General features: G+C 40.4%; 1 protein-coding gene across 1 annotated transcript in view; it reads right to left on the bottom strand.

The window, feature by feature from the left end:
• Positions 1 to 24,435, bottom strand: part of FLT3 (fms related receptor tyrosine kinase 3) — a 30,358-nt gene that overhangs the window by 2,059 nt on the left and 3,864 nt on the right. Inside the window, exons 5-23 of the mRNA XM_036404051.1 lie at positions 22,835 to 22,952; positions 21,311 to 21,447; positions 20,582 to 20,721; positions 20,345 to 20,498; positions 16,756 to 16,921; positions 12,682 to 12,788; positions 11,329 to 11,440; positions 9,594 to 9,772; positions 8,228 to 8,340; positions 7,996 to 8,128; positions 7,802 to 7,906; positions 6,098 to 6,208; positions 4,014 to 4,167; positions 3,516 to 3,643; positions 3,011 to 3,135; positions 2,533 to 2,655; positions 1,768 to 1,879; positions 1,585 to 1,684; positions 161 to 266 (exon numbers count right to left, since the gene is read on the bottom strand). Coding sequence (XP_036259944.1) covers positions 161 to 266; positions 1,585 to 1,684; positions 1,768 to 1,879; positions 2,533 to 2,655; positions 3,011 to 3,135; positions 3,516 to 3,643; positions 4,014 to 4,167; positions 6,098 to 6,208; positions 7,802 to 7,906; positions 7,996 to 8,128; positions 8,228 to 8,340; positions 9,594 to 9,772; positions 11,329 to 11,440; positions 12,682 to 12,788; positions 16,756 to 16,921; positions 20,345 to 20,498; positions 20,582 to 20,721; positions 21,311 to 21,447; positions 22,835 to 22,952 — 2,423 coding nt within the window. The remainder of the gene's footprint in view (positions 1 to 160; positions 267 to 1,584; positions 1,685 to 1,767; positions 1,880 to 2,532; positions 2,656 to 3,010; positions 3,136 to 3,515; positions 3,644 to 4,013; positions 4,168 to 6,097; positions 6,209 to 7,801; positions 7,907 to 7,995; positions 8,129 to 8,227; positions 8,341 to 9,593; positions 9,773 to 11,328; positions 11,441 to 12,681; positions 12,789 to 16,755; positions 16,922 to 20,344; positions 20,499 to 20,581; positions 20,722 to 21,310; positions 21,448 to 22,834; positions 22,953 to 24,435) is intronic.

The raw sequence follows: 24,435 nt of genomic DNA, 5'->3' as shown, positions 1-24,435 counted from the left end.
TCCATGGGCAGTGTATCCATAATAGAGTTGTATACTTCAATAGAAAGCAGGAGGCTATCCCTCATCTCATGGTCATCTGTGGAGCTACATATAAACCCCACAAAAACCCAAACCCAAACCCAGACATTGCTCACACGTTCATCTCACTGTGTTTACTTACTGCTCCTTCTGCCTCAGCCAGCTGACAGGCCAGAAAAGAAACCAGGTAAGAAAAAGAGGGTCTTTGCCTGGAGTCAAGAGCCCAACAGGACTGCATCATGCAATAGCTGCAGAAGGAAAGATGGCACAGAAAACTTGTTAGTCCTTGGACTCTCTGTAAGTGACTGTGTGGAATTGCAGGACTTGAATGGGGAATCATGGGGATCAGAATGATTTTATAGAAAGAGGCCAGAATTACAGTGTTGTATCAGTGGAAAAGAAGCAGAAAGATAAGGATAAAACATGAAATGATTTTACAGTGACTTAATCAGAGTCCTTAGTAAAATCTTCATTGTGGTATGACACATAATAGCATGATGTTTGTTTCCCAGCTTCCATAGAGAAAATGTTAGGAAGACAATGCCTGTCTTTCATAGAAACTAAACTTGTTCCTTTTGGACTATGTAGTCTTAAGTAAACTTCTCACAGCAAGTATTTTAATGTAATTTGACATAAAAAAATCTTTCTGAAGTTTAAACACCACCTTAGAAATATTGCAGCTTCACCAGGCATCAGTGTTGTGCCTGACTGCTAAAGTCCCTTGCAAAGTTACTGGAAAAATAGGCTCCCTGATATTTAAACTCTCCACAGCAATCTTTTATGGGTTAATCTGTCAGATTCCCCTGTACTTTTAATGCCATTACAGCCTTTATGTGGTGAGGATAAGAACAGTCATAGCACGGCACTCTGTCCCTAGAGCATCTGTGAAACATCTGCCAGAAGAGCTCGGCCAACTCAAAGTCCTTTCCTTTCCTCCATGTTTCAGACCTCATAATTCTCTGTCACCTTCTCTTCTCTTGTTCCCTGGCGCCCACCTCTAGGCAGAGTCCACCCATGCACAGAGGCACAGGCTGAAAATTATGCGATGAGAGCAAAGAATTAGCTTTCTCCAACTCTTCCTTAGCAGGGTTTTTATCTAAGAGGATCCCTAGCCACCTGGAACTGAAATAAACCTGGTGAACCTTGATTAAATAATAAAGTCTAGGAAAGAACCCACCAAAAATTTAGTCAATATGGAAAACATAGCTTTTGGGGGAAAAAAATAAAATGAAAGAAAAGAAAAAAGAGAAAAGCAAAAGAAGAAAAAAAGGGAAAAAAATCTGTGGTCTGAGAAAATCTGAGAATAAGTTCCCTGGGGAAAGAAGGCACAACTAAATAAATATAATGAATTAGACCTGTCAAATACACATAACCTACAGTGTTGATCACTTCTGCTTTAGAACAAAACCTGCAGGATCAGGCAGACTTTGTTAGATTTAGAGGAAGATCTCACATTTTGCAACTAATTCTGGGTGAGAGATAGTGTACAATAAATAAAAGGTCATTCAAACAGTGACCTAGTAAGTACAAATTCTCATGCTGTGCATCACTTGGAAATACACTTACACATCTTTTGTAGCATAATACGGTTGGTCCATTTTAAATCCACTTTGTATTAATTTGTAGAAATTTGTGTCAACCTGAATGCCGGGGTAAGGATTTACACCTGTGGAAATTATCAGAGAATATGTGTCAATTCAGAAGCTGCCAAAACCAAGCACTGCTCTTTTGTCCCACTGTAAGACATACCCAGGGAGAATATTTCCCACAGCAGTATTCCATAGGACCAGACATCACTCTTCATGGTGTATGTCCTCTCGAACAAGCTTTCAGGGGCCATCCATTTGACTGGCAGCCGAGCCTGTGCAGACAGGGGGATGGAGGCCAGGTCATGCTGTGACACAGGCTGTGACACAGGCTGTGACACAGGCTTTCTGACTGACTGTACTTCTCACTGCCAGCATGACCGATTCATGTGTTTGCTGTGTGCAAGGCTGTGTCTCTGTCAGCAATCCCTGGGCATTCCCATTGCAGAGAGAAATGGACACTCCTAAAGAGCCAGTTCCTCTCAACCATTTTAGATGACTATTTGAGGAAGAGGTGAGCTCAGTCCTGAAAAGCCACCTTCCTTCCTCTGACTTCAAGCATAGAGTGGCCCAGATGGAGATGTCCACACTGTGCTTCTTCATAAAGCCAGAGGATCTGGCACACCCCCACACATATGCTGTTGTCCTACACTGTTATTACCCACAACAGTAAAAAATTCCCAGTGCTTCCATCAATGGATGCTTTAAAAAGAGCATGGATACCATCTCATTTACAGAACCAGCTTGATTATTTTAATTATAATCTAAGAATTTGCTTTTGCCAAGGGCAGGAAAAACTGAGATTTCTGTGTTGCCCATACAGACATGCACAAAGCTAAAAAGGAATTAAAAAAATCAAAACTTTTCTTTCTTGGTTCCTTATAATTCTTATAATGCTGTGAAAACCAGAGAGCCCTCATGAACTTACATTGCCCCTGACAATGTAGTTGGAGTCATTCATTACATCTCTGGCAAGGCCAAAGTCACAGATTTTCACCACTTTCCCATGGGTCACCAGGACGTTCCGGGCAGCGAGGTCTCTGTGGATACACTTAGAAGGAAAGGAAGGATTAATGCTCAGCAGCATTTGGTACCAGTGGTGGACAATTCCCTGCCTTCTGAGCTGCCACCTCCTTCCACTTCAGCAGTTTGATGAATGGCCAAGCTGGACACCCCCTGGCTACTGGTGGCAAAGAGACAGGGCCAGAGCAGGCACAAAGGTGCCGTGCAGTTGCTTCTTACTCAGGATGCTGCCTAAAACTGCAACCCAGTCTTCGCTGTTAAACCAGGAAGGAGGTATAGTTCAAGCTCGCCACTGAGTGGCTCTGTTTCTCAACCTGCCTTTTATAAACTGACCTATTTTTGGCATCTTTTTTATCTGAAAAATTTGCTACCCTTCACCATACCGATTTGGACTCAAGAAATTCCATTCCTTTGGCAACTTGATAAGAGAAGCAAAGAAGGTCTTCAAAAGTGAGCACATTAAAATCCTCTTCTTCATCCACTGGTGTGCCTGCATCCTTAATTTTATCTGTAAAAAATAATCAAAAGTATGAATTTTCCATGGACTTCCTCACTCTGATCAATCCCATTGACTGTTGTAAAGGATTTTCACAAGCTCCTACCAAGAGCAACATCACAAAGAGCATCCATCTTTTTTATCCTTCACTCAGATACAAAATAAAGGTGAGTATTTTCATATTCAAGTACTATGCTCATAGCATAAGCAGAAACATAAGACTCTGATCTCAGTGGTGTTGAATCCTCCTCCAGCAAAACTCCTGCCTGGACTGAAGAGAAACATATGATAGAAAGAGGCCTCTTTTGTCATGGAATCTAGTCTGGTCATATCAATAATATAAAAAATACAATAAAACAGCATTCCTGAAGATATAATCAATTATCTCTTACCTTCCTCAGAAAGCAGCACAATCCCATTTGATTCCAGTGTCACATTTATGTTTTGACTTTGCATGGTTTCAAATTCATCCCCTCTGCACAGAGCTGTGTTCACACTATACTTCAGGTGAGTCCCTGTCCTGGGGTAATCAATACATTTTCAAAGGTTTCACACAGTATCACATAATCTATCACATCTATTTTATCACATAATCTTCTACACATAAACTCTTCTGCAGTGAAAAACATGAACAGTTACTACTATTAAAAACCTGTACACAGACATGACTCTTCTCAAAACTGGGAAGAGAAACAAGAGGTTTTTTGTCTTCTGCAGTCTCCATAAGGAGAATCAAATCTCAGTTCCTCATAAAGAATTGTTTATTAAAGTATGTGAAGGCACATTCTCAAGAATTCAATAATTTCACCAGTGTACACAGCACAGGTGAGAATGCAGATTAAAAGCAATAGCAGTTTTTAAAAGTATCAAATTGTTACTAAATTCTTTACCTAGAGTTTTGATCCTGATGAATATTGTGGTAAAAGCTGAAGTTTTGTTGTTTAAAAATATCTGTCAGTGTCCAGTGAAACTTTTCTCTCTTGCTCCTTAAGTAGTTCAGAAGGTCACCATAGCAACAGTATTCAAATATCAAGTAGATTGGTCCTGAAATAGTTGGAAATGTAAATAGCCTGCTGCTATTTATAGCACCCTCCCTATTAAAGCCCTAATGCTGCTTCATTTTCTCTCAGGATTAATCTGTGTTAAAACATCCCAAGCATCTTCCATTCCCAGGTGGATAAGCTGTACTGATAGGCACATAATGAGAATTTGTTTACTGACTATAATGTCCCTTGGGAAGTCTGTGTAACTTTGTCCTTGTGGTGCATCTCTCAAACTGTATTGAAAATCCCTTATAGAAACAAAAATCCTTGCCCATCGCAATGGCAATGGGGAGGACAGTACAGGCTATAAGGATGCAGCATATTTTCTAAACCATGCAGGGTTTAAGCAGAAGATGACTCCTGCTAATTATCTGGGTGGTGTGAATTTGTATCCTTTGACCTACATCCTTCCATCTATCTGTGCAACCTTCATGCTCTGGAAAGATCCTTTTTATTTTTCCCCAAGAAGACCACCTGAAACCCAAGAGTACTTTGGGTACTAAAATGAGGGATAAATGACGGATAAATGAGGGATATCCCTTGCAAGGGGAGGTGTCTTAAGTAGAGCACTGGTCAGGACACTTTCTCGAGAAAGGAAAAATACATCCAAGTCCTGAGCCAGGCAGGCTTGGATAAAAGCCATGACCAGCCAGCAGGAGCTCAGAGTGCTCACACATCACCCTGCATAGCCTCACTCTGCCACCACCACCACTTCTGGCCCAGAAAGACTGACCATGAATCTGTGGATATTTCTGTGAGAAGGCTACTGTCAAACAAGGTAGGACACACTGAAAAAAACTGTAAAGTGTCTCAGAGAATGGATGGAAAAGTCATGAGAACCATGTAAATACTGCTGAAAATGGCACTTGGATAAGGCTGGAAGTGTTCCTGCCCTACCCTACCAGACTAAGCAGGTCTTCCCTGCAGCTCTCCTGCCTGCACCATCACATCCTGCCCACTGTTCCAGAAGGCAGTGGCAGTCTGTGTATTTTAAATCAGCTAAAGCTACTAAGAACAATCTATTTCTCTGCTTTCCTCTTACCCCTCACATGTCTGGGCCTGACAGTACTGCCACTGATGCAAACTGAGGAAACAAAAGTTAACTGTTCTGCTTGGTCTTTCTGACTGAATAAATAACCATGATGGAAAATCTGTCAAGCTTTTCAGTATCAGGTGTTACAGTCCATGATATGGACCTACACTGGGTGAAACCCTGGTATTTCCCCAAGCTGATCTGTTCTTTAGCCTTTCTTCACCTCCTCTTGCTCACCATTGGACTGGCCAGAGAAGCAGTTTTTTGGACAAGAATAGCTGTGTAAATTACTTCAATGATAACATGAGTCACACATTAATTAATCAATGATATTATCTCACTACTTTTATCTTGGCCCACCTTTGCTTATTTTTTTCACTCTTCAGTTGTGTTTTTACATTTTGTCCTTTAAAAGGTTGTCCCTCTTTCCTTTTTTAACTTCTCCCATTCCTTTTTTTTGTGTCCCTCCTACCCCTGTTATTTTTCAGACTATTTTTCAGAAACTGTTATAGTTTCTTTTGTTTCCTGTCTATCTTTTAGCTATTTTTATCATTCATTCGTGAGTGACATGAATTAAAAAAAAAATATTATAATTTCCTATGTGAACAAAATCGTGTGTATACAAAAGTCCCTGACACCAGATAAGTTTTTCCTCTTCACTTAATAAACTGGCTCATACCAGTGCCATCACCACCATAACAGGAAATCCTATTCTACAGAAGGACTGTTGTATCACTTCCTGCCAGTACAATCAGAAACGACCCTTTTCTGTACACATGCATGGCCTTAAATTTGCTTTCAGTTCATCTTCATCTTATTTTGGGCCAGAACAGAACAGCAAAATTAGTCCTCGTTATTCTGGCAGTTTTAATTGGTTCTTTTCCACAATTTCAATTACCTGACAGGGTACATGCTCCTAGTAGGTTCACAATATTTTCATGGCTTCCAATGTGAGTCATCATTTTCAGCTCAGACATTAGAGCATCTTTTTCTGAAGCATCAGGTTTTTCTGTAAAAGCAGTAATACAGATTTGGAAATCTCTGGCAAAGAAATGAAAATTTAAAAAGTTGTGATGCTGTGTCACATGCAAATCTTCATTTCAAATTCATTGGACTGACAGTACACTCAGGAATATCCTAAAAAACCCTTCCCAAAGTATAAAAAGATTCAGTCAAAGGTTGAAACTAAATTTGTGTGTGAGTGCAGATCATTTGAGAGCTTGGGAAAGCAGTCATTAAATGTCAACATTTGTCATTCTTGGGCTGGCAAGGAATGACAGCAATATATTAAAGTGTTTCCAAGCACAGAAAAAATGGCAGACAAGCCTGTGGCAGAGAAATGTTAAGAGAGGAAAATGGCAGCCATATGGCACACAACCAGCTGCAATCCAGCAGCTGAGAGGGCCACCCTGTGCTTCAGTAACAGATTTAGTCTTGTTTGTCAGTGAGCATTTGGTGCTCACGACTTCAGTGAATTGTGTACGTGAACCAAAATGATCAAGTCAAGCTTCCACAAAGGACAAAGGAGTGGGCCAAGGAAGCAAAAAACTGATGCTTATGTGGAAATGGGAGATGAAAACCTGAATGGCAGTTCTGGCAGAAAGGGGCTGTGTGGGCACACAGGTGGGCAGGGTGCTGGTATCAGTGTGAAGCTCATTCCAATATATAACAAAAGGTGGGTGAGGTGGATACCGGTCTCTTTTCCCAAGTAACAAGTCAAAGGATGAGGGGAAACACTTCAGTTTGTGCCAGGGGAGGATTAGATTGGATATTCAGAAAAATGTCTTCACCAAAAGGGTTGTCAAGCACCAGAACAGGCTGCCCAGGGAAGTGGTTGAGTCACCGTCCCTGAATGCATTTAAAAGACGTGTCACTGAGGGACTCGGTGTAGTGGTGGACTTGACAGTGATGGTTAGCAGATGGGCTCAGTGATCCTAGAGATCTTTTCCAGTGTAAAGTACTCCAACATTCTGTGAACGGGGCTGTGATTAGAAGGGACACAGTGAGGCAGCCCTCCTCTGCTTTCTTCCAGGGAGACTTGCTCCTGGACACTGCTTTTGTGAGGAGTCCAGACCATAGCAGAAAGGAGTATTTGAGGTTTAGTATCCTTATTCATAAGGAGGGATGGAAAGAAACTGGTTTGTGTCATCATGAAGAAAAAAAGGCTGCAGGAAATTGTGCTGGAAGTTTTGGAAACAAGCTAGCTCAGACACAGCAGGCAAAGGGTTTGGCACAGCTAGGCAGCACTGCAAGAAAAAGGGGCCTTACACCAAGGGTCATAGTCACCAATATAACCAGCAGGCTAATCTGCACTGGGAATTTGCATTTCTCCTCTTTAGAGGCTCCATACTTCCCCACACAACACAGACCTTCTGTAGTGTGTAGGGCAAAATGCAACGTGCTGTGGGATGAAGACACTTCAGCATTACCTTTCCAAACTGAAACAAGGTTTTGAAAGCACTTTGAAAGGATTTTGAAGATAAGCATTCGTGAGGTGTAACTGCTGAAAGTTTTCTCTATAAGGGGGATTTCTAATGCCTCTTCTACTTTGGAGATACTAGAACACATCACTGCTTGTGGAAGGCACCAGGGTTGATCATACCTTTTAGCATTTTGACTGCGACCTGGACTGAATCTCCTGCATTGTTAATTCCATAAGCTGTTGCAGTCACTACTTTCCCAAAGGCCCCAGAACCAAGGACCTGTCCTACAAGACACAAAATGCCAGTATTATTTGCTGCTGGTACAGCACAGACTACTGCTCCAGTATTGAGATTTACCTTATGGATTGCTCACCAAATTCCAGATTTTCCCTGGGAAATTCCCATTTTATATCATATTCAAATTCTCTGAAGTCGATGTAGATGTATTCATTATCTGATGGCCCTATCATCTGTATCATTTGCCACTGGCTTTCATATTTGAATTGCTTTGGAAGAAAAAAAACACACAATGAAATAAGTCTTAGAGAAGAAACAGTCTGGTAGGAGCAAAAGAAGGATTTTCAGGTATTTATGTTTGCTTTTACCTTTTTGTATTTAAGAAAAATGAATATAAACAAAAAAGCAATCAAGAGAAGAAGAAATCCAATGGAGGCATAGGATGCAGCATTGTCCAGGGGTGAAGAAACAGCTCCTGAAACTTTAAAAGACACATGTTACTACCCACTGAAACAGAGTGTGTGTACAGCTGAAAATGAAAGGAGAACCCATGGTCAGTTCTGGCAGTCTGCAGCCCTCTCACACCTGAGCCTCCTCTGCATGGGGATTGAGATGCAGCCATATGCAAAGCAAGATGGGCAGTGGGCATTAAGTTCTAGGTAATTCTGACATCTATTTTCATTTAAAAAAAAAGGAAAAAAAAAGCTAAATCCATTAATATACTGGAATGCATGGAGGTGTTGCTGTGATTCTTGGATTGAACTTAGTGAGCAAAAACAGGAATAAGGTGTTGATTGGTAGATGAGCATGCAAACATGAGACTTACCCTCATATTTTGCTTGTTTCTTAACCATAAGTATTATGATTACTTTCTATTCTAATTCCAGCATGAATGCTCAAACTCTGACAGTGGTCACAACTTCTGTCCACTGTAGTCAAAAGCACCAAACTGCTTGTTCATCGTGACAAAGGAAATCCCTGTACTGCAAATACCTGGGTTTTCAAAACAACTCCTACTGCAACAGCATGCTCCCTCTTACTGAAATATTTTTCTCCATGGAATAGATATAGTGTTGCAAGTACAAAGTGCAAATAATCATACTGACTTTCTGGTTCAACGAGGAAATAAGCTGTGATTCCCTTGACAAGAAGAGAGACTACCTAACCAGGACTTAACCTTCTGTCACCCGCCTACAGCAGTTTAAGAAGGTCTCTGTCCCAGAATTCCTGCTTTCCAGACAGGGATTGACCCCTCAGTGGGTCTGTTGGCTCAGCCATGATCTTGCTTGGGTGTGCAGTGACCTCCATGGGGTGAGGAGAGCTCCCATGGGCATTTCTGGCAGCACCACAGGGACCTACAGAAAAGCAGCAAGGGATAGCACATGCCGCCAGCTACCAAAGAGCCTTTAGCTCTTGCCAAAGATGATTCATCCGGATTCCATGTAGGGATCACTAAAGTAAAATAAGAAATCAGCCTCAAACATTGCCCTGGCTCCTGCACTTCCTATTTTTTTCTGTTTGTTTTAATGAGGGAGGCCTCTGCTTTGGGCCTAGAGAAAAGAGAATTGTGTCTCCCATTCACCCACCATTTCTGATGCTGTGTACATACAGAGCTTGTGTTTTACCTGCAATGCCATTGCACAGTCAGCCATTTAGCCAAATAAAAAGTATTGTATGTTCTACCATGCCAGCTATAGTTGAGAAAACCCGTGCTAAAACACTGGCTTATGGTACCTGACAGGTTAATGAAACCCTTTTCACAGGCTGAGCCAGCTGAATTGTTTGCACAGCACTCCACTGAGAAGGTTGTTGCTGTGTCCTGTACATATAAAGTACTGCTTGAAATCCATGACCCCAGGGATCTCCTCTCTGGCAAGAAGTTCTGAATCCCCTCTGTGATTTCCTCTGTGCAGCTGAAAAAGGAAGCAGACCAGTTTAGATTTTTAGCTTTTTTTAGTGACATTTGCCGGGGGAGAAGATGGGAAGTTCCAAAACATGTCTTATGTGTGTGTTGGAAGTGAAGAAGGGAAGGGGTTTGTGTTTTGTCAGCGACAGAGTGAGACCTCTGGTCACTGACCAGTCTCATTTTTGGTGATGGACATGGCAGGGTTAGCAGGGGCTGAGCTACCTCCTACACTGGGTTCACTGCCACTCTCCACCACTGCCTTGGCGGGGTACTTGCACTCCCTGAACTCTGGAACCTCCATCAATTTCGCAACTGACACCACCCCCCACACCTCATCTATTCCCACTGGTTTCATATTTGCCTCAAAACATTTAAACCACTAAGCAGCTGCAAAGGAGCCATGCTAATACTATAAATGCAGTATGAACCCAGAGTAGAAGTTCTACCTCCTTTCCCTGAGGGCAAGTCACTTCACCCATGAAGTTTCTCTCACTCATGATGGAGAGCCTCCATCCACCCAGATGGACAGCATTAATGACTTATTAAGGAGCTTGACACTCAAGGGAAAGGTGGTCCACATAGATAATTTTGTCTTCTAGCTTTTCTATCATTCATCAACTTACTGTCTAATTTACTCTCCACATAAATAAATTAGGAGATAAGGAATAAATTTATTCAGCTCTACTCATAGCACTAGCTTCTACATTTGGAAGTTCCTCAGAAAAGATATGTCACAGCACTTTCTCCACAGAAAGATGATTTAAGGAGTATTTAAAACCCACTCTCTGCATGTTTTTTTTTCCTCTTGCATTTCTGCACAGATTGATATAAGGAAGACTTTTAAGAGATATGGATAAGAAAATTGTCTATGTATTTTTTTATGTCTAGCTAAAACAAATACTTTAGAGTTTATCCACAATCTTACAAAGGAAAATTTGATTTAGTATTCTTCTGCACCATGGGATTATTAGTTTCTTGGCATATCTAAGATAAAAATTGCAGAGTTCACAAATCAGGTCAAAGCTGTTTCAGCATTTTTTTAAATTTTAGAGTCTGACTTGTTCCCCTAAATAAATAGAGGAAATGGAGACACTCTTACTAACTTTACTGTAAATACTCTCACTAACTTAACTGGAAACACTCTCACTGACTTTAGTGGCTTTGGTAACAGGTCACCATAGCAGGTCTTTTAACCAAAGCTTAACCAATTAATCAAGCCTGTATTAACCAATGCATTCCCTGAATCCCTATAACTTTGATAGGCTAAGAGAAAAACTTAGATTGGACTTTGTTACTCCTTAACTGTTGATATAAACCCAGTGGGATCTATTTTGGTGCAAAGAACCCAAGACACACATCTTTATAGACTTCATTTGATGGCAATAAAAAAAGGGAAAACCTCTCCTGATTTTGGTGATTTGGTTCCCCTGGAGTAGGGGAACCAGTTAAATGCACACAGTGAAGTGTGCATTTGACATTTAGTTTGTTACAGGCTGGTCTTCATTTAATCAAGAATAGCTCAGATAGTCTTTGCAACAAATAAAAACAAAGAAAGCTGTTTACTTGGATGAGTTGAGTTCAAGACAGTTCCTCCAAACCCAGGATGAGGCAGGGTAACCTTCAGCAACACAGGAGATCATCTTGAACAACAGCTGCATCCTTATTTCAGGCTTTCCTGCGATAAGACAACACAAGGCTTAAGGACATGGCTCAGTGGTATACTTGGGAGTGCTGGGTTAATGGTTGGAATCTATGTTCTCAAAAGATCTTTTTCAACCTAAACAATTCCATGATTCTGTAAGACAATTCCTGTCAGCACTTCAAGCGACAAAACCCTGTACACTTGTGTGGCAATGTCATATCTGCTGAGACCAAGGTCTGCTTCTGTATCCAAAATAAAAACTGCATGTCACAGTGAGAGCTGGGTGTAACTCACAGTCCTCCTCCTTCCTTGGTTTTGTGGATGGCAGTGTGGCAAGGCAAGGGGAGCAGCCACTTCTCTGTATAGGCACAGCCAGACCAAAATAATGGCAGAGCCAAAATTAGAAGTTTCGACTTCTGCTTTTCTCACTCAGTCTAAGCAGCTGGCCCTAGGACTGCCCTGGCACTGAGGTTCTGGGTGTCCAGCCTATGCAAAGTGTGCACAGAAGACCCTTGTATAAATTATATATCACAAATAAAGCCCCCAGACCTGGAGCAAGGGAGAGATGCTGCAGTCATGTGGCACAACTGAGATGACTGAGACCATTGGTCAGGATTGTGCATGTGTGTGAATTGTGGGCAGGGGTGTATGAGGCACTGCAGCCCAAACATACAATTTGTACACCAGAGGATCTCCACACTAACTACATTAACTCATAAATGCCATTAGAGAAAAAATGGCATAGAAATCTAATTCCTAATGGGGATAAGGGTTTCCTCCCAACTGTGTATCTCATGTGGTTTCTGCAGCAGCCACATAAGTTCTAGCTTTCTAGAGATAGAGTTACTGTATTTTATCAAGTTCCTAGGCTTGTAATTTTCTTAAGAAGCATTAATTTTTCTCAATATGTAACCGATTCCTCATATTCTGTTTATGGTAGACTAAAAAGAACAAAAAAAAAAACCAAACCAACTTTCTCCTCCTTTGTTTGTTCCTCATCCCTAACTGGCACAAGAAATACAACCCACAAGCATCCAGTGTCTTTCTCTGACCCAGTGCCTGGATTTCAGCAGTGTGATGCAGTGTGAAGAAAATCATGGTTTTGCCTTTTGATCCTCCATTTTAAGCAATAAATCTTTGTAAATGAAATAGGGAATAATAGGGATAATGCCAAAATAATAATGCCAAAAAAACCCACCCTATAATAGCTCAATTTATACCAGTGACAAAATCCCAGACTTTGCCAAATCTTCAGCAATAGTTTTGTTACTTACTTCTCACATACAGAGTGAATTTTTTTGTTACAACTGTATCACCATTCTCAGCATAAAATACATATATCCCAGACTGGTGCTGATGGTTGCAGAACTTCGATGAAATGCTGTGGAACAAAGTCAAAAAAGGGAAAAGGACAAAATATTGACTTGAAAAATTTTTCAATGCAGTTAAAACGCACATATATGTTTGAAACAATTCTGCGTCTTTTCATGAAGAATACAAAGGAAATTATTTTTGCTTAGAGAATATAAATCCCAGAATCTAACTGTGCTGGTGAGAAGATATTTTTTCCCTGCAGTACTGATTTAATTCTGCATTTTTTCTCTCACTCTTCCTGGAGTGCACACAGGCTGTCAAGCTGTGATTTTGTTACTAATTCATTGGATGACTAGACACACCCAGGCACATCTGCTAAGACCAGCAAAGGATCAAACTTTCTTCTCTCCAAGGAACTTTGATGGGAGTTTCTAGCTGATGTGATAGATTGTGTTAGGAAACAGCAATGACAGGGAGGAACATAAGAGACAAGCATTTCCAAAGAGAAAGATCTCACATAGGCTCAGGAAAGCGATCATCATCATAAGTTCATTGTCAAGGAGCTGAAACACCAACTCTCAAGGTCATTCTGCAGGAAAAAGCCAGCCTTTTACTAATCCCTATGGCCTTTGAGCCAGTGGATGGCAGAAAACCACGACCCAAACCATGCCAGAGACAGCTTGTGACAATGGAGATGGCCAGGAGGGGCTCTAACAAGTCTCTGGGCAGAAACTAACAACAAAGAGCTGCAGAGAATTAAAGATTCATGCCTGGCTGTCCTGTTCTGTCACTGATGTATGGGACATGGGATGAGGCAGGGAGAAGGGAATATGCCATTTTACAGTGATGGTATCCTATTTCTGTGTTTCCAGCTAGGTTATTGCTGTAGGACAATTGTCAGCTTTGAATAGCAGATAATGCAGTTCATCAGCATTAGAAGAGCAACCTAAGAAAATCTCACGTGTAGTTGTTGACAATTTGGGGTTAGATATTTTTGCTGACAACACAATGGTAACCATGTTGTAGGTCCCCAACTCTGTTTTAGTGATAAAGGCAAGCAGGAACATCAGAGAGTTTGAAGAGAGAAGAAAAAAAAAACCAAACAGATAGCCCATATCAGCAATATGCAAAGCAGGAGAAAGCAGTAATGAGATCACTCTAGAGAACTGAAATCGGGATATTTCTCCTTAAGCAAGATACATACAAAGGCACCAAGAATCGCCTTGAAATTCTAAACCAGAAAAACTCCTCTTGAAGCCACTGGCAATTTTGTCTTTTGACTAAGGCCACACTTTCATATAGTTATTGACTTTCGAATGTCTTGATCCGAAATGGCCTTAACGATGTCTCCGAACTCATGGATTTTTTAAAGTCAGAACCCTTTTAAGCTGCCTCAAAAAAGAAACTGAAGACAAGGAAAAAAAAAGAACCAATCCAAAAATAATTAGTTGCTTTTGAAATCTCAGGTTGGAAGGATTATATCTTAATGAAATAATCAGAAAAAAATATTAACACAGTATCTTCAATACCTGAAAATATAAGGGGATGAGAGCTAAGTACTATAAATTTAACAGAGAACATTGTGTGTATGAAGAGTCATTAGCTCTTAAGGGGGAAGTGAAAATCTGTAGTGTGCTGGAACGGAGAGCCCACAAAAGTAAATAAAAAATGGAAATTCTGAAGAAATGTCTGAAAAGATACTGTAAGCATAGTGACAGGAGAGATGGATCACTGGGTTTTGAAATGAAAAGCTGAAGAAAAATACAGAGTTAATTATTAAAATTTAATATGATCTTTTATTTGAAGGAATTATTTTACAAGAGACTGGCAGAAATTAAAAGGATAAAAACAGGAAATGAAAAAGGATACGAAAGGAACAAAGTAGAAGTACTGGGAGACAGGATTACACAGAAATCAACCAGAACATGCAAAGCGAGACTCACAATGTGTTTAGATATGTGACGACTTTTTTTGTGTTGCTTTGAGAAACCTTCTGCTTTAAAATCACATTAAAATATGGAAGACTACAACTTGCAGGCAGAATCTCCTGACTTGCAGGCAGAATCTCCTGACTTCCCTACCCCTTGCTGCTTCTGCGTGCTTCAAACTGAATGAAATATATACCCCTACTCTTTGTCCTCAGGACAGAGACATGTCTATCCAATGCTTGTATTCAGCCAAAATTGGATTGTTGTGAGGGATGTCTGCACAAAAGGATGTACTTGTCAGATGAGACAATCAGCAAATTCAAGTGGTTTCCCCTCTATTTTATATTTTCATAACATAAAGAGGATGCAAATAAATGCAAAGAATAACTACCCAAAATAAACATAAAAAGTCCTGTTTGTCCAGCACCACTGTCAGACAAATGGCCGAGTTATCTGCTTGAAGAAACCACCAGGCCACGCCCCAGCAATGCTTGGCAGCTGTGGCTTGTGCCTGTGGCTGAGCCAGCCTGGACACACGGCTCCAGGGACACGAGCTGGCCTTTCCCCCATCCAGCAGGTGGTGATCAGCACTCAGCAACTGCTGCTCTTTGCTGCGATGGCTCTGAAGTGACTCATAAATCCCAGGCCAGCAGTTGCACCTTACTGACTGATGACAGCTGCCTAAACCATTTCAAAAGTTCTCAGTGTAATTACTGTTGGCACAGTCTGTAGCACCTAATTCTTATCTGGATTGAATTTACACCCACTGTCAATCATCCAAGCAAAACTGAGTCCTGCTGGTACAAGCAGTGAGGAGGGGTGTGTATCAGCTGCAAAGCAAATCAACCCCGTGTTATCAGCTGGAGGGAGGTACCTATTGGACAAGGATGAGCAAATGCTCCTGGCTGTCCCCTGAGACCTCATTTCCAAAATCAGTCTTGTCACAAGGCACAGTTCTGCCAAGCCCACGTCAGACATTGCAGATTAGTCACCAACACCCACCCAGTGCTATCAAAGTTTGCTGACAGCCCTCACTTTATCAGCAGGGACAGAGTTCCTGTGGCCATTGCCAGGAGATGACAATTTGCTAACCTGAACTGAGCTGTCTCTGAACTTCACTGAGGTCTGACTCCAATACACAATCTGATGCAGATGAAAAGGCCAGTCTGTTGCAAAGATAACTTGACAAGCTAGTGGATAAAATCAAAGGTACCAAAATGCTATGGAAAGAAATCATAAGAAAGTGTAATCAAGTGTAATCTGCTTTATGCAGATAATGACAGAGATTTTAAGAAAATGAGAAGGAATCAGAGCAGCTGCATTAGCTCCTGCCTTTAGCGTGCTCACTTTTAATGTAAAAACTTGAAAAGAGCAGCTTGGCTTTACTTTCATTGAGGTGAGTAAAAGCTGTTACCTGCAAAGCCATGGGACTACTCTGAAAGAAACCCTGAAGGAAATTAGATAATGTTATCAAGAAATTAGAGAGCCTAGGGAATGGAGAAAACATTAGCTTTAAACAGGATTCCTGCCAGAAGTCCATTGTAGGAAATAACAGAAAAGGTAGATAACTAACAGGTTTATTCAAAACATGTTTTGCTGCAGCAGCGGAAGAATCCATGACCTGGCTAACGAGCAGAACGGCATGTTTCTGTGACACAGGCACGGGCCAGCAGAGCCCTGGGAACTGCAGCACCCTGCACTTGGTCTGAGCTGCTTGAAAGACACTGGGAACATCATCAACAACAGGATGAGAAAATGGGAACATGCAGAACTTGTGATCCAGAATGAAAACTGCAACGGATCTGTAATTCAGAATTTATGTTAGAGAGAAGGGGAATGGCAAAATGCATATAACTTAAGGGTTGCTGGATGCATAACTTAGCAAAGGGTTTATTATAAACAGAGAATAAAGTGAGTCTACAAGTTATCTGTGTGAACTGCTGTTCAAAGCCAAAATTGTGTTTGAGTGCCTTTTGTTAACAGTCTCACCATGTGGGCCATTCATATCTTAAAAACACAGAGTAAAAAACATCAGCAGTAAATGGTCCAAATGAGATGTAAAGAAGAAACATTATTATATTAAATTATTACAAAATATTCAAATACCTGTGTCCATCCACACTGTAAGTTTGTATACATGGAAATGTTTTATTGGAATACAGCCACATGCATCTAACTGGAGGATATGCTGTAAAGTTAACTTCAAAGCAAAACTCTTCCTCACCAATTTCAAAATCTTCTTTAGAGTCAGTTATATTTATAAATCCCTTTTCTGGAGAAAAAAAATGAAAGAAAAATTGTATTAGAAAGGTTGGACTTTAATTAAGACATTTTAACATCTGTATGTTTTTCATTTTGGTTATCACAAGCAAAAACCATGTTACATCACAAAAGGTATCCTGTTAATCAAAATAAGATAATGCTTCAAAATAGTACTGGAATATTGTCACTGTGTTCAGCTGCAGACAAATGAGTTGAGCCTGATGAAGTTGCATATTTGGTCAGACTATAGCAATTCCAAAATAGTCTGACATTTCTCTTCAGTCTAACCTACAAAGTCACATGTCCAATAATGTAATTATTTAGCTAGGTTTGGGTGTGTATTCCAGGTGTAAAGAGCTCCAATTCCTGGCTTTCTTTCTACAGGAACAAAACCAGGTCACACCACCATCATAATCAGTAGTTCTTTCTCCTTCCCTGAAATAAGCTGAAGATTTTGCAAATGAGTCCTGTAGCTGTTCCTTAATTTCTTCATTTAAATGAAATATATTTAATGCAAGATGACATCAACGTGGAAAAATGTTTTGAAGAGGTCCATGAACCATGTGCTGCTGGTATTTGCTCTGCTAAGGTGGGATTTGTTTCACCTAGTGGAGGTGTCAAAAGCTCTGTGATCCCCCTAAGCTACTTGTTTGGTCATCTGACAAACTCAGTGGAATGAAAAAGGCATATTTGTATGAATCCCATCCTAAAGCAGAAGATGACAAAGATGTACTGAACCACTTCTGGAAATACTGTTTCTTGGCACTGACTGAAGAAGGAACCAAAGTCATAGCCGGGGCTAGATGTCTCATGGCTTGGAATGAATCCTGCCCAAAGAGACTGAACAGCAGACATGTGGGGGGAGGCTGTCCTAAAGACACCAGTGGTGCTAGGATCAACTCTGTAAAGATCACAGAACCATAAACATTGGAAGAGATATGTAGTCAGACTCCTGCCCAGAGCAGATCCAGCTAGATGGGGTTGCTCAGAGCCATGTCCTGCTTGGTTTGGGTATCTCCAAGGACTGTACAACCTCTGGAAAATTTGGAGTGGTGTTTAATCAGCTACATGGTGAAAAACTACACTATAAAAATATTGCTGGACCTGTTTTTCCCTTTTGAGTGTTTTCGTCTGATTGCAACCCTATATTCTGCTTGATGTTTTATCTGCCTTCGCCTACCACAAACATTTCAGTATTTCAAAACAAGAAACTATTGCTTTCATGAGTACTCTCCTATTTTTTGATATTAAAAGCTTATTGATTTTATACATGGAGCCTTCCTCTTTTGGTCTTCATCCCTTCCAGGCAGAATATTATCTCTGAGTGTACTGTTAACAACACAACCAGCCAAGAGTAAAGACTTTCTCCAGAGAGCATAAAGGACCTTGGAGCAGTGTATGCCATTTCTCTGGAAAACAACTGGAAAAAAAAAAAGTAGTTTCTTTATTGGAGGAGAAAGAAAATGGCACATTATTGCTTGGTTTATTATTTTTGGCAGGCTTAAGTGTATTTTTGACTATTTACACTTAGCAATGACAAAGAGGTGAGATGAAACTCTCGAGGCTGAACAAGTCTCTGTGTTCCTCATATTTCTGCTTTTAATATAATATGCTGCAAAATAACTTACATATTCCTTAAGTGAGATTGTGTAGTGCTAAAAATTCTTTGTTTAACAGTGGTGGAAACTGAACATAAGACCTGCAGTAACAAAGAGCCTTGCAGTTGCAGTTGTTGGCATGATCTCTGCTGTGCTTTGAGTGGCCTAACCACCCTGCCTGACCTGATGGTCACAAAAGTGGGATAAACTGGTGAGGTATCAATTACCAAAGAACAAATGAAAGCAGTCTGGCTGCAAGGCATTAGTAGAGATTCGAAGAGCCCCCATCCATACAGCTATGATAGCCAGGCTCCCCAGGCAACGGAGTGTGTGCCAACCAAATCAGTTTTCTCTTGGATAAGTTATACCATGATGATTCCCAGTGAAGCTACAGGTGTTGAATCATGCACAGAGATGGTTTAAAGGTGGGATGCTGATTGTTTCAGAAACTGCTACCCTAAGACATGGGCAACTGAGTGAAATCTCTGCTGGAATGGAATCTGCATTGTTAGCATAAATTCACACCCACAGTGATTGTCATTAACACATTAGGCTAAATGCTGGGATGGGTCAGAAGCACAGGATATTCCTGTAAAACCTTGGAGAGAAGCACAGCTGTTAGCTTGGTATGACAACATCACCCACTTTAATCCACCATGTAAGTAAACAAATAGATTTTTTCACCAGCAAAGACAATGAACCCTCAGAAGTTTTGTTGGGATAAAGGGGTATTAAGGAGGGCACAGACAATCAATGTATGTTGGTGCATTGTAGTGAAAAAAATACCCTGCTCCGAAATACAGCCTTCCAGGGACAGCAACTCAAACATTACCTCTGACTGTCACCCATGCTCACACCTGATAGTTCACAGATCCTAGAAGCCACTCTTTCTGACCTATGCACAGCCACTGATGAAAAAGAGGATCTTGCCCTACCTCTACTGTACACCCTCACCCCTATGTTCCTGTTTACCAAGGAGATGTGTGTAGAAAAAACGCACAGGTATTGTAGTCAGTTATTGTAAATGACGAGAGAACTTCCTGCTCAGTGGTAGGCAGAAGCTGAAAAGAGGATATCACACTGGGAAAGTAACTTCTGAAGAGACTGGGGTAAGTATTCTCACTTCCTACTATACCTAGCCTAGGTATCATAAACCCTGAGAACAGCTACATCTAAGGTCAAACACATGGTGACTGCTTCAGAGAGCCTTGTTTTCAGGGCTAGAGGCTCCAGCTCCAGGCACACCAGTCATTGAATTACACCCTGTGCCTATCCAGCAGCGAGGTCCTACCTACAGCTTTCCTTTTCATGCCTTGTTTCCAGACCTAGGCCTGTTTGTATATTTTTTCCACCTGAGAAACAAAGTTTGCAGTTGAGGCTGCTCTCAGCTAAATTCAACACCGCTGACTTTTAAATCAGCATGTTACTTAAGTAGAATGAGATTTGGTTTTTAAATTTATGGCTCTGTGGCACACTGGCTGAGAGTCACCAACATGTGAGATGAATCCAGCCTGTGATTCCAGAAGATCCCATTGAAACAGTCATACAGACTGCATGTCTAAACAGTGCCATTTCATTTCACCTCTAAAAGCACTGTCTTTTAAAGGGAATTATTTGAAAAGCAATATAAAGAAAAGGTTAATTGTATTCAGGTACCAGAATGACTCAGTTCAGATAAATCTCTTGGCTCTCCTGGATTGCTTGGAAGTGCAAACAGACTTTTTCCTTAGCAAGGGAGCTACAAACATACAGTGCATATCTGCAAGTAAAGAACACACATGGAAAACAAAGCAAAACAGCTGAGAGACAAAGTTAACACCAGGGATTGGAATTACCTAGAACTGTGATCAAAGCAGTTTGATTTGGATGAGCAGTAGAAGAGCAGGTGTAATGTCCACTGTCATTTCTTTTTGCTGCTGAAATAAACACATGCTGGACCCGAATTGCTGACAAGTTTGCTTGATATTCTAATCCTCCAAAGCAGCAACCCTAGTTTTCAACAGAGATTCACATTTAATCAGTTGATAGTGCCCAATACAACCTATGTTAATAGGTATGCCCTGTCTTTTTACCTGCTCAACTTCTCTGTTTTCAAAAGATAGCTGTATTCTGAATTTATAATTATGGTGAACAGCTCTGCATCTGATCAGCAATGGCTCTCCAACCTTAAGAAGTAGTTCAGGTAAAGGTGCTGCCTGTCTTTCATTTAAATCTACAAAACCAAAACAGAGACAGTGAAACAACAATCATTTTGCCTGGAAAATGCTCAGTTAGATCAACATTTTTTCTGCTAATGCTGTATAGATATTAATTTTTACATAGTAATGATAATTACCATAATCATGAAATTAGTAACCTTCATGGATTTAGATGTCTCAAAACAAATTTTGTCATGATTCACAAGACACCTCTAGGGCACAATGCAGCATAGACCTTAGCTCGGGTTGGGTTTATTTAAAAAACAGGCAAGCAAATCTGAGTGCATATATTAATTAATAATTATATATAAATATATATGTTTGAGAACACTTTGGTGAGCTTTTCCATACACACAGTCCTAAAAGCCTGAACAAAAAGTCAATACAAGTATAGCAAATATAGAAAGGCTTTTTACAGAGACCACAAAGAGCTATTGAAATTAGGTTTTAAACCTGTGACAGAGCAATGATATTCACTGTTAGCTTTATTCCAGTGACTACAAACAAATAGCTTAGACCAGAAATCATACTCAGATGGGTAGCACAACTAACTTCAGCAGCAGGATTGAGCTCACATGCAAGTAAACCTTAGAGGGAAGTTACCTATTGTAAAGAGGCTGGTGCATTCTCTGCCCAGGACATTGACTGCACAGCACCATATGTAAGTTTGAAATAATTCATGTTGCACCATCTGGATGCCATCTATTTCTTCAGTTTCTTCATGCCTTTTATAAGGGCAACTGCAATTACAAGCATAATTATTCATTGACTCATTTGGTTAACTGCAAGCAAATAAATCTGATAAATCTCTAAGCCATGAGAATATGCAAACAATAGTGGGAAAACTGGATTTCACATGTTGAATAAAAAGGAACTAGCAAAGGTGAAGATAAGAAAGTAAAAATGTCACAGTCTGGGCAGAAATGTGAGCTGAAATGACCTGAATATGCTCAGACTGACTCTTAGACAGGTAATGATGTGATTAAAATCCAGACAAGAGTAAAATCATAGATGCTGAGCTTTCACACCACATCTCTGATTTCCTGGTGGTGGGAGGTGCTGCAAATCCAGTGGCATTAGGAGATCCAGACCCTGAACTGCCATGCTGCAGAGAAAAGCATTATTGCCCCTGTTAATAGAATAAACTTTATATATTAATAGAATGGGAAAAGTGATTTAGCTCACAAAATCACAACCCCTTGTCTTCTCAGCTCTGATGCTCCTGGTGAAGCCCCCAGTGACCGGAAAAAGGGAAACATTGCATCATTTTAAAAAAGGGTAGAAAGGAAGATCATGGGAACTGCCAACTTGTCAGCCTCACTTCTGTGAAGGTCACAGAACAGACCCTCCTAGAAGCTCTGCTAAGGCACAGGGAGGTGATTTGAAACCATCAAATCACCTTGTTGAAGATGAACCTGCATATTGCAGTGCACTCAGACTCCAAAGATGAGCTTTTATGGTCCTTTTCAATCTAAAGTGTTCTATGATTGTAAGATTCAAATTTTAAAACAATGTGAAAAACCAGGGGGAAACAAGATTTGCTCTTGTGACATCAAAATATGAATCTGGAATAACATTTCTGAAGCCAAGAGATGACAGTGTCCAAAAGAGCAGAATAGTCAAAATGTCTAGGGAAAATGTGTTGCAGCACTCCAAAAGTGGATCACGCGGACATGGGTTTTCCTATGTTTTTTAGCCTGTGAGTGTGCTAAACAGCAGAACCCATCTCCAAAAATTCTGAATCAAAGGCTCTTCTTCAGTTATCTCTCTGATAGCTGAGTAGGCACACTAAGCAGTGTAGAATCATGGAATCATTAAGATTTGGAGAAGACCTTTGAGATCGAGTCAAACCATCAAACTAACTGTGCCATATTCACCACTAAACCAGGTCTCCAAGTGCCACATTACAAGTTTTCTGGACAGTTCCAGGGATGGTGATTCAACTGCTTCCTCTGGCAGCCTGTTCCAGTGCTTAGTAACCCTATCAGTGAAGAATTTTTTCCTAATATACAATTGAAACCTCCCCGGCATGTCATGAGGTCATTTCTTCTCACCCTGCCACTTTTTCTTCAGAAGATGGCAAACTTTCAGTCTAGAGATTCAACATGCATATAAACATACACATACCTCTTTTCAGGTGTTTTGCAGAATATCCATTCCACAGAGGGCTGGGGGTAGCTCTCAGATATGCACTCGATAGAATCTGATTTTTCCCTTTTCCTGAAATAGGGTTTGGCTGGCTTTTCTGATAAAAATCATGCAAATGTTTAAGAAAGACGAAATAATTTTGAAACACTGTTTTGCTTATTTTGTAGTACATAAAGTTTCATAGCTGTGATTTGTTTCAGAAGTTTCAACACTGAGGGAACAGAAAATGGTTTAGCCTTAGGTGCACTGTGGGTTGGTCTCATGAGCTTTTCAGCTTTGATTGCTAAATGCACAGCTTCCCTGTACCAAAGGCCTGCCTCTATATGCCAGGGGATAATCCTGAGGCTGATACTGAAAGGTGTTAATTTGCTGTGGTTGCTATTCATTTCACTGGGCAGGAGCAACTGTGATTTTGAAATCACATCCTAAGTCCGTCTTTTGGTGGAGTATCTGTTGAGACTACAAAATCTGTACACAAAATGGGGTTTGCTCAGTCAGATCAGATACATGATGGAGACAGAAGGGGTGATAATGACCTCTGGTAACCAGCAAACTTCTCTGCTCTGCATCAGTAACCCGGAGGGAAATGATTCTTAGATAATTCCCAGCGTCCTGAACCTCTCAGGCACAGACCTGGACTAGGAACAAAAAATTTATTGTGTTAAAACTCGTAAAGGTTTGACTCAAAATGAAAAGCACTGAGTCCAGTTTTAAGTAATCTTTCAATGAAATTGCAGCTGCCAAATGTAAAAGTGACATTTTCCTCAGTCATACTTTCACTGTGGGCAAGGTGACATGCTAAGGTGAAAGTAATAATCATGGCTTTGTAATTTCTTTCCTCATTTATGTCTAAGAGGTTTTTTTTACCTGCAGAAATTCACATCCAAGTTGAAGGATTCACATCTAGCCTGAAGGGTTTTATAAGAGATGTAATCATGACATTAAATTCACAGGACCAAAGAGAAAGCAATCCAAGCAATTGGTATGGAAAAGACCTTTACCAACATTGTTTCGAACTATTCTTGCTTGCACATGTAATAACACTTTTTACCTCTAAAGCCTAATTGGTATAGAGATGGCAATTCTTAATGAAAAGTGTAATACTTTATCCCCTCAATGAAGCTGTTAAAATTATAACTGAGGCATGCAGTAACCCTTCAAATTAAACAAGGAGAGATTAGAGGTGACTTTTCTGACACCAGAGAGAGAAAAAAAGTTAAACAGAAGAAATACTTTAAAAACAACTAAAGAGGGAAAACCAAATGTTGATTAGTCACAGTTTATTAAAACCAAGGCAAGAAATAGCACTTGTTAAACCTGGAAGGGTTCGCTAGTCTTTTAGCTGTTTGGATTGAGGTTTTGCCTTTGAAATCTCTTTTTGCAGTTTTACATTTTATCTTTAAATTTATCCCTTTCCAGACAAAATAATATAATCTTTCTATTGTGTTAAAAAAATCATATCACTATGTATCTTTATGGGTTTTTGAGATGTTTTTGGACACCCCTAGTTAGAAACAGAAGCTTGCACTTTGTTGTAGCTACTGCTTTTGCATCAGAGATGTCTCTTGTTTGAGCCTTGA

This window comes from Molothrus ater, chromosome 2 (assembly GCF_012460135.2).
Source record: "Molothrus ater isolate BHLD 08-10-18 breed brown headed cowbird chromosome 2, BPBGC_Mater_1.1, whole genome shotgun sequence".
Classification (NCBI taxonomy): domain Eukaryota; kingdom Metazoa; phylum Chordata; class Aves; order Passeriformes; family Icteridae; genus Molothrus; species Molothrus ater.
Note: the sequence above shows the minus strand (reverse complement) of the source record. Positions and strands in the feature narration are given on the sequence as shown.